At 45.2% G+C, this 10,558-nt stretch overlaps 1 protein-coding gene across 3 annotated transcripts in view; it reads right to left on the bottom strand.

Moving 5' to 3' along the window:
* Positions 1-322: 322 nt before the first annotated feature.
* The window catches only part of LOC107109775 (carboxymethylenebutenolidase homolog), a 29,847-nt gene continuing 19,611 nt past the window's right edge, over positions 323-10,558 (bottom strand). For all 3 annotated transcript variants that reach the window (XM_015410478.1, XM_015410477.1, XM_015410476.1), the window contains exons 3-6: positions 9,727-9,834; positions 7,840-7,982; positions 5,250-5,341; positions 323-759 (exon numbers count right to left, since the gene is read on the bottom strand). In XM_015410478.1, the coding sequence (XP_015265964.1) occupies positions 574-759; positions 5,250-5,341; positions 7,840-7,982; positions 9,727-9,834 (529 nt within the window). In that variant the 3' untranslated portion in view covers positions 323-573. The remainder of the gene's footprint in view (positions 760-5,249; positions 5,342-7,839; positions 7,983-9,726; positions 9,835-10,558) is intronic.

Below are 10,558 nucleotides of genomic sequence, written 5' to 3'. Positions count from 1 at the left end.
CCTATCTCTCTTTCCCTTTCTTTCCTCTTCCTACTTTAGTTTTTATTGCTTGAAAATTTAGTAAGATTTAATTTGAGCCCAGTTTCAGCATTGGAATCTGTGTATGTGTTTTCAAATTCTGTAGCTAAAAAATAAATTTCCCCTTACAATGAAGAACCACAGCTTTACTAAGGGCCTTTTTTTCATTTTGCTTCATAAAGTTAATCATTGGAATCACACACGATAATGCTGCTAGCGTTTAATTGATCTTGAGGTTCTGAACAAGCTAATATAAAATAAAGGGAGTCATTAGATTAAGAAGAGCCAGGAAAATGTGGGAGAATATCATATCTGTCATATGAAAACCTGCAGTGGAAGATATTGTTGGAATGTTTGCCATTCAAAGGTAAGTAGAACCAATAATTACAAATATTTCAAAAAAATATTTCAATACAAATATTTCAATATTTGTTACTGCAAACTTCAAACCGAATGCAACTTCTCCTTTTTCAAAGTCTGATGGATAAGACAGATCTGTTAAAGAAAAATAATAGAGTGTATTTTCAAGGAGAGTGGTCTACACAGCTTCATTTTTCAAAACATAAGGTATCTGTTCAGCCATTCCACCATGTCTATCCTGGCTTCCTCAATGTAAGGTACGTCTCTGGGCTTCATGTCTTCAGGCTTGCACTGAGCAAAGCCATGGACTTGTCCAGGATAGACTTTAACTTTGTAGTCTACTAGACAATATTCCTTCAGTTTCTGCTCCAATAAGGTGACCTAAAACAGATAGTAAATTCTATTAGACATTGAACAGGAAGTTAATAATCAATCTTTTCCATTCTTTGCTTCCTTATCACTTGGATTCCTTAAAGGTTTGCTTTGAAGTTAGCGTTTAGCTATAGCAGATTTCCCCCTTGTCCTTGCTGGCAACCCCCCAAGGAGTACAGAAACTCGCCCAAGGGTACTGTGACATTTCTTCTGACTGGAAGTGGCATCACTGTCTCATGGGACAACCTAGGATTTCACAAAAAATCTGGTAAAACCATAGAGTTTCAGGGGAATCCTAGAGAATCCTGTGAAAATGACAACATCACTTCTGGTTACGCACCTGGAATTGGCACTGCAGGACACTGTTTTGGTCACCCCACTCCCCTACCACCAGTACCCAGTACCCAAGGCAAGTAAATAAACAATTAAATAAGAAAAAAAAGAACCCTCTTGAAGTTACAGTTGTTTTTGTACCTTCTCCATTTCTCCTTTAACCACACATAGCACCACCAATTTTAATTTGTGGCCATGAACCTTTTTGAATGTAACAAAGGCGAATAATGTCATGTAATCACAGTATCCTTTGCAATGGTACACTGGAGGAGACAGATGGGGCTCAGCCCCGCTCAGCACTATTAGATGTGCCAACAAAGCTGTTTAGCAACTGTTAAATGTGCAAGGTAAGAGAAACAACGCAGGCAGTAATGGTGGTTGCATTTAGACCCAAAGTTAGGGTTGCTGATTTGAAAGGAAATAAATTGTGGTTTTTTCAGTATTGACGTCTACTGAGCAAAGTTTGATGTCTTCCTGCCACTGAAGGAGCACTCGTGGAGCTCGTGGCTCCTTCGCCAAGAGGAAGTCTCCTTCATTGGATCCACCTCAGGTAATTCCACCCCCCACAGGTATTGTACCACATGGTATCTGTGGAGGTGTGTCACGAGGCTCAGAAGAGAAGGACTTTTTACAAAAATAAATCAATAAAAGCATCGGTGATGAGCATGTACAGAGTGCATATGCCATGTTCCTCCTGCGGGCCTGGGTTCTGACACCTCTCATTTTAAAACATACCTCTTTCAAAACTATCCTGAGAACATAGTCCAAATACTTTTTAAAAAATGTAAAACATGTCTTTTAGTGGTTTCCTGCTGTCCCAGAAGGTCAGACCGGAACCAACAGGTTGAAATTAAATCAGAAGAGTTTTCGGCTAAACATTAGGAAGAACTTCCTGGCGGTTAGAGGGGTTCCTCAGTGGAACAGGCTTCCTCGGGAGGTGGTGGGCTCTCCTTCTTTGGAGGTTTTCAAACAGAGGCTAGATGGCCATCTGACAGCAATGCTGATTCTGTGAACTTGGGCAGATCGTGAGAGGGAGGGCAGGAAGGGCTACGTAAGTGCTTAGTTCTTGTGGCCCTTTCTTACACACCCAGGGAAATGCTGATTGCCACTTTGGTGTCAATAAGCAATTTTTCTCCAGGCCGATTTGGCCAGGGATCCTGGAGGGTTTTTTTTGGGGGGGGGTCATCTTCTGGGCGTGGACCAGGGGTCACTGTGGGTGTGGAAGGGGAGGTATTTGTGAATTTACTGCATTGTGCTGGGGGTTGGACTAGATGACCCTGGAGGTCCCTTCCAACTCTATGATTCCATGATTGCAGTGGTTTTCCTATGTCATGGATGACCATTTTGCCACATTTGAGCATATACAATCTGCTCTTAATAACATTCTTCATAACATTTCACAGAATGATACAGGCAATACAGGTGTTTATAATTCAGTTTAAATAAAACAACAAAAAGCTGTCTGCATCCATCCTGGGAGAAAGAGGCAGGGGAATGAGAAGAAAAGGCAATGAACTTAATTTTTAAAACGCAGTGCTGATCATTTGGATCTGCAGCTGGTAGCAAGTGGGAATCCTTTCTTGCTTTCATTACTGCATATGGAATGTGCAGTCCCCACGCAGGGTTTTTTGTTTTTGTAGAGGATCCAGGGGTCGGATGGGGCCGGAGCTCTCCGGAGTGCCACTCCGGGAGTGAAAAGCCATGGGGGCGGGGCCTCCCGGGGGTGCAGAGATCCACAGCGCCCCGGGAGGCCCAGCTACCCCTCCCTGCGCTTCCCGGGGCCACGGAGATCCGTAGCGCCCTGGGAGGTCTGGCCACCCCGTCCCAAGGTTCCTGAACTGGAGCCTTGAACTGGCTTGGCTGGTTGCCTGTGAGTCCCCGTGCAGAAAAAAAGCCCTTGAGTGAGTCCGTTTTGAATTTTTTTGTTTTTTTTGGGGGGGAGCTGGCATGCCCACATGGAGCCTTGAACTGTGAGTCCCCCTGCAGGAAAAAAGCCCCTTGAGTTCATTTTAAGTTTTTTTGAGGTGAGGGGTTGGGGGGGAGGAGGAGTTGGCTTCCACATGGAGGCTTCTGCCTGCCTGGCTGGTTGGTGGTGAGTCCAGGGGAGAGAAACACCCCTTGAGTTTGTTTTGAGTGTAATTTTGAGATCTTTTAAAAACTAATTTGGTGCCACAAAGCTAGCTTCCTTCCTTCCTTCCCCCCATCTATTTACTTTTTTTCTGGTTCTGCTGTGTGAGTTGGTGGATGCAGACCACTGGCATTGGCTTGCATCTGCCTGCTTCATGTAGGATGCACAACAGCCAGGTGGAGGAGGGGAGGGGTGTCATTCTACCAAAAACAAGAGTGTTTGGGTCTTTTTGTGAGTTTGAGGACAGGAACTAGCGCTGAAGTGAGATTGGAAAAGAGTATGTAGCTTTCTGAAAACCCTTGAAGAGGGAATAAGTTTGTTCTTGGAAGGGGCAGAGCAATATGGATCCCCTTTTCCATTTCTAATAGATTGCCCATTGGAAGCAATGGGAAATGAAGTTCCATTGGAAATAATGGGAGCCAGGAATGCCAATTGACTGGCATTGGCTCCATTGAAATACATTACAGTACAAGTAGAGTTGCAATAAAAATGCGGAATCGATTTTCTATTAGGGTCTCTGGGCCCAAATACACTACTCTGGGAATGGAATGAGAGACCACGGAGTGGAATGACAGCCCCTAGGAGTAACAGAAGTGTTCTGGGACTAGAATTGAGAGCCCATTGAGTGGGATGACAGCCCCAGGGTGTAGCAGGAGTGTTCAGGAACTGGAATGAGAGACCACGGAGTGGAATGACAGCCACAGGGGGGAGCAGGAGTGTTCAGGGACTGGAATGAGAGACCACGGAATGGAATGACAGCCCCAGGGTGTAGCAGGAGTGTTCTGGAACTGGAATGAGAGACCACGGAGTGGAATGACAGCCCCAGGGTGGAGCAGGAGTGTTCAGGGACTGGAATGACAGGCCCAAGAGTGGAATGACAGCCCCAGGGTGTAGCAGGAGTTTTCTGGAACTGGAATGAGAGACCATGGAGAGAGACCACAGGGCTCACCAGCTCTGAGTTGGGAAATACCTGGAGATTTTTGGGGTGGAGCCTGAGTGGTGGATGTTGCCTTCTGACACACTTCCGATGATGTCAGGGGTTGTGGCATATGCTAATTATTTAGGCTAATGAGTTATGCTAATGAGCTCCTGCAGCTCTTTTTCTACGAAAAGACCCCTGAGAGGATCCAACTGTGTACAGCCTACACAATCTACACAAGATGTTCCAACTACAGTGGTACATCTGGAAAAATACAGCCTCTAAAGCAGGAAAAATAAAATTTAAGACCGCAGTATTTTTGATGCTTGGGGAAAACCTGCACCCCTTGGACATGGAACTGCCAGGGGCTGAGATTGAACTGGGAATTTAGAAGGGCTCAGGAGCAAGGCTGGCCCAGTGGCCCCTGCAGCGTTGCAAGCCAGCGCAGCAGGATTCCACTGCGCTCAGCCCCGGCCAGTGGTGCTCCTCAGGCCTCTGCACTGCCCCCTCCTGCACTGCTGGCAGCCCCCAGGCCTGAGTGGAAGGACCCCTGCCATGCTAGCAGAGCAAATGGGACTTGGCGCTGCATGCACCTGCCCAAGAGTGCCTCTCCAGGCCGTGGCCCCCGATCAGGGCTTCTGTTTACATCACTGGTGAAGACTGAGGCACACATCTACCTCTGTGGCATTCTCAAAATGTTTTAGAAAGATTTTCAAAATTTGTTTTTCTTGGTTTAGTTGTCAAGTGTTCCTAATTATAATAATCAAGGCTATGCATGAACAGTAAATAGGCAAATGTTTAATGGAGCCTTACTAGAATCAAAACATGGTTTTAAAATATTATGAGGTGGGAAAGAAGCCGGTGTTGCTGGGGGGGGCGGGGGGGGACTTTGTGGATTGTAGGGGAATACGAGCCTTGTCCCTGTGCAACGTGGGACTGTGCATATCAGTAAGGTTACGGGGTAGTGTGTGTCCCTGTTATGTGCAGTTGGTAAGCTCTTATGACTGCATCGTCAGAAAAGGTCTGTTGTCTCTCCATCCTATATGTGTACATCAAGGAAGCCAGAATTTTCCCATATAGAAAAACATGAAGAAAATCTTTTCAAAGATGGAAGCTTACCTGGTCCTTAGAAATGGTATGATCTTTTTCTCCAAAGATGAAAAATGTGGGGTTCAGCAAATTGTACCTGTCTTCACTGTTTCTGATAATTCCTAAAGCATATTAGAAGAAAGAGCTGAAGGCTGAGGTCCAAAGCATACTTACAGGGGAGTAAGTCCCACTGAACGCAACAAGTCTTACTTCTGAGTATACAGGCATATCAAGCAGTGTGTTCTTCAAGAGGAACTGACAACATGAATGTGCACTTAAGGAGCCCGAGAGGCATCTAGGCAGCTTTCCTATATCAGATCATTTATTTGCTGGCAAGACGAATAGCATCTAAAGTTGGTTATGTTTCTCGTACACAAGTGATACCATTAAGGAATCTCTGCTTCCATTTTAATATTTTATTAAAGCTGCATGTTTATTGCTGACTGACTCAATGGAAAATTATACCATCAATTACAGTTGCATAGATAGATATGAGCCCATAATGTATTTTGCCGAAAGATCAGCAGTTCGCAAGCAAGGAGGCCCCCTCTAAGAAGAAACTCCCAATCAATTCAATTTCCAATATTTATAGGTTTTTAAAATCATCTCCTAACAACAGATAGCGATCCCATTTGATAAGGATGCACATTCTTGGTTAACTATTTATTATATAACTTCAAACACCATACAAAGTTATCTTTATTTAAATATTTTCTTAAAATATATACAAATTTTAGTTAATTCTTGCTGCTTTTTATCTTGACAAAGTCTGTTTAAAAGTAGTGATTATGAATTTTCATACATATAAATGTCTTGTGGTCCCTGACCAATACCACCCATGTTTGAATTATAGCTTCACTTTTGTGAAGCTGGACATTTCCGCCATTCTGAGATGCTCACGACACTTGGGCCTCAACACACAGTAGCTATTAGGGATGGGCATGAACCAGCTCACAACCCTGCATTCATGATGATACAGGGCCCGGTTTGTAGTTTGCAAACTGAGGTTCATGCCATCCTGCCCCCACAAACCTCCCAGGTGGTTCTGGAAGGTTTGTGTGGTTCATGTCAGCAGACACACTGGTGCCAGCAGCAGGGCTTGGAGAAGGCTTTGGAAAAAGTGCAGAAAAGGGCAACTCGAATGATAAAAGGGTTGGAACACTTTCCCTATGAGGAAAGGTTAAAGCGCTTAGGGCTCTTTAGCTTGGAGAAAAGACGACTGAGGGGTGACATGATCGAGGTTTATAAGATTATGCATGGGAAAGAGCAGGTAAAGAAAGAGGTACTTTTCTCCCTTTCTCACAATACAAGAACTCGTGGGCACTCCATGAAACTGCAGAGCGGTTGGGTTAGAACGGATAAAAGGAAGTACTTCTTCACCCAAAGAGTGATTAACACATGGAATTCACTGCCACAGGAAGTGGTGGCGGCTACAAGCATGGACGGCTTCAAACGGGAATTAGATAAGCATATGGAGCAGAGGTCCATCAGTGGCTATTAGCCACAAGGTATAGCTAGGGGCTCTGGGGCAAGTGATGCTCTGTCTTCTTGGTGCTTGGGGGGGGGGGTCAACAGTGGGAGGGCTTCTAATGTCCTGGCCCCACTGCTGGACCTCCTGATGGCACTGGTATTTCTGGCCACTGTGTGACACAGAGTGTTGGACTGGATGGGCCTTTGGCCTGATCCAACAGTGGCGTCTCTTATGTTCTTATGTTCTTAAGGCTTGAAGAAGACTGTGGTCTCTTTAAATGCCTTCTCCAAGCCACACCGCCACAGTGGCATGACTCAGCAAGTGAACTCAGAAGGCATTTGAATGTCTTTCATTGCATTATGTGCAACGTGCAAAATATCAAATGAAAATATAACTAGCCCATTTGCACAACTAGGCCAAGCTATCCTATGGATTCTTCTATTCTTGTGCAGTATATGCAAACTTGTACCAGCCTTGCAACTCCCATTGGGTCCCATCAACACAACACATGTTGTCCAATGGATCGCACAGTGTGCTTTCTTGGCCTTGCTTGGCTTGTTATCCTTCTACAGCATATCCAGGGAACCAAAGCCAGATCCCAGCAGCTATGCCAAGGCAAAGGTTGGAATTCTGCTCCAGCACTTGGACAGCTCTGCCTAGGGGCACGGATGTGTAGAGTAAGTACAGGGTAACAGAAACCTTCTGGCTCCAGAAAACCCTTCCCATGCTGACATCTCCCTAGAAATCCCTATGAATCTTATTGTGGAAAGCCTGTGTGTTGCAGGCACTTCTGGGATTTATTCTGAGTCTCTCACACACAGTTCTTGTGAAGAAATAGCCAGATTAGTAGGAGCTCCCTGTCACTCCACTTGAACCAAGAGTGGACCCTGCCGTTTCACTTGATACTCTTCTGTGGCATTGCAAGAGAAGATTGGTGGTGGTGAACAAGGTATATTTCAGAGAAACTTGTCCACAGTGACTTCTCTTTGCATCAAGGAAACCCCCAATAAGCTTCTGAAGAACCCCCTGGTTCCCCTGGAGAGTCTGAAAACTACTGGTGTGACTTGTCCAGGAAACCGAGTTAATGAAGGAAGACTGCAGTACACAGAAACACACATGAGCCTGCTTAAGTCAAGTGTTCTTCACTACCATAGGCAGATATCCCTGTCTTCAGTTCAGGGTTTGTCAGCATCAAGTGATGGGCAGCCATTCCACCCCAGGAAAAACCAACAACACCAATCTTCTTGACATTGTGCTGCTGCTGCAGACATTTCATGACAATGTCAGTTGTCCTAAGATATAAAAACAGAAGGAGACCTGGGCATGGGCATGGAAATCAAAAAAGAAATCACAGGATTCTAAATATTCACTCCCCTTCCCCAAACTTCACCCATTACTAAAATAATATTCTTTTTGTGAAAGAAAGACTGCCCAACTCTGTTAGGTGATACATTTTTAAAATGAGAATGATCAGAAGACCAATTCACACTAACCTTTTGAACTCAGCTGCCCTGGAAGTGAGTTTAAGAAGCAGAATTCACCTGCGGTGTCATTAAATAGACATGGCATAGAGGCACCTTTAAATGGCTGGGTTCTCTTACAACAAACAGTAGCACTCTGGAAAGTATCAGGTTCCCATTTCTGTATTTATTTTTCCTGTTTGTAGATGTAGATACTCAGAAAAGGTGTCATGTCAGAGAATCAAGAGGGAAATGAATGAATAAAAATGAATGGATTGATCAGTGAAAATGAAGTTAAGAGAGAAATGTGGTGCTATTCCGTTTTTCTTGCTTGGAAGAATAAGTGAATAAGGAACAATGAGAATTGAAAGAATGGTCGAATCTGCATTTGTCTTTCCCACTGTTGTCCCAGCCTTCTGACTCTGCCTTCAAAAAAGCTGTCTACATTTGGTTTCGTTTTCACACCTCAACAGAGCTAGCATACTGTTGCATGTCTGCATATGTTTATCGCCCTCTCATGGTGGCTCCACGGTCACTGTGCCTCCGCACTGGTTTAAAGGGACCGTTTTTCCCCATATGTGCCCCAGAGAGCATTAAGATCTGGATCCCAAAACCGCCTGGTCTTTCCGGGCCCGAAAGAGGCCAGGTTGGCCATAACGAGGGCCAGGGCCTTTTCTGTGGTGACCCCTCACTGGTGGAATGAGCTCCCAGAAGAGATCAGGGCCCTGTGGGACCTTTTGCAGTTCCACAGGGCCTGTAAAACAGAGCTCTTCCACCAGGCTTTCAAGTAGGGTGCCGCCACGATATTATGGCCCTGGCCCTGACATCAACACCACCAACAACCTGGATGATGAACAGCCTGGCAGGAGCCTGGAGGCGGCCGTTCAAGCGACGGGTGGGTGTGGGTGTCACCATCTGTCTTATAGCCCTGTGCAGGGTAGGTATGGTTTATATTGCAATTTTAATGGAATGTTGGTTTTAGCATACATATTGGAGTTTTAATGTATTTATTGATATTTACGTCGTTAGCCATCCTGAGCCTGCTGAAAGTGGGGAGGGCAGGATACTAATATAATAAATAAATAAAAATAAATACAAATTAAATGAATCTTCTCCAAAGAACGTTCAAACAAGCATAGAGAAAGACGGCGTTACAGCAGCACGAAACTGATTTAAAAATGCAAATACAGATTCGACCAATATTTAAAGTTAATAGTGAAAGTTATCTGCATGTGTGAACGGAGGGACTGATCCATATTAAGGGTTCTCAAAGCCTGCACAACTTGTGACACACTCTGCCAAACACAGACCACAATAAATGGCCCATAGGCTACATTTGGCCTCGTACATCAGAAGTTGTGTTGGCTTCTTTTAGACTATAGCCTTTGTCTCAATCCCACATGGACAGAAAAATCCTAAAGCCATTAAAGCCTTTGTCCACGTTTGTAATGCCTTCTTTGATCTTTGTTCAAAATTCCAATAAGTGTGTCCATCTGGCCTTCCTGATTTAGCTGCATTTTTCTTGTCTGATATTTACCAAGTAATTTAAATATTTCAAAATAGATAAATATCTTACCTGTCTACTTTCATGGGATCCCGATGTTTTAACCAGTCCCCAAAATTCTGCCAGCGATCATTAGGTGTCCAAGGTGCTTTCCCCAGGAAAAAATCTGGGCAGATGATTCTGTAGGGACAGCAGTAAGATGTTACTTAGACAGTTTAGCTTCTTCCATTTTCTACCAAGCTGGTTAACCCCAATTTCCTATGTCTATCTGTGTCTATCTCTCCCTCATGGATCACTGCCTTGTCGTGGCGAGGGGGCTTGCATGGTTCGATGAGGCTGTGGGCTATGCCTTGGAGGGCCACCCAGGACGGGCAGGCCACAGCAGAGAACTCAGACCAAGTGTGATCCACTGGAGAAGGAAATGGCAACCCACTCCAGTATCTTTGCCAAGAAAACCCCACAGGCAGTAACAAAAATCTATAAGATATGACACCAGAAGATGAGCCCCTCAGGTTGGAAGGTGTCCAATATGCTACTGGGGAAGAGCAGAGGGCAAGTACAAGTAACCCCAGAAAGAGTGAAGCGGCTGGGCCAAAGCCGAAAGGACGCTCAGCTGTGGATGTGTCTGATGGTGAAAGGAAACTCCAATGCTGCAAAGAACAATACTACATAGGAACCTGGAATGTAAGATCTATGAATCAAGGTAAGCTTGATGTGGTCAAAAATGAGATGGCAAGGCTTCCGGTCTGGCTCCCGCGCATGGCGGACGCTTCGTCGGGTCGCTCCCGAGGGCGCCTCGCCCGCCCACGGTGGAGGAGGGAATCCGCGCGAGCGGAGACCCGAACGAGCCCCTCAGAAGAGAGGAGCTCGGATCCGGGGCGCTTTAGGGCGCACTAGGGGGGAG

This window comes from Gekko japonicus, unplaced genomic scaffold, assembly GCF_001447785.1.
Source record: "Gekko japonicus isolate JY-2015 unplaced genomic scaffold, Gekko_japonicus_V1.1 scaffold2277, whole genome shotgun sequence".
NCBI lineage: Eukaryota > Metazoa > Chordata > Lepidosauria > Squamata > Gekkonidae > Gekko > Gekko japonicus.
This window is presented reverse-complemented; position numbering and strand designations above follow the sequence as displayed.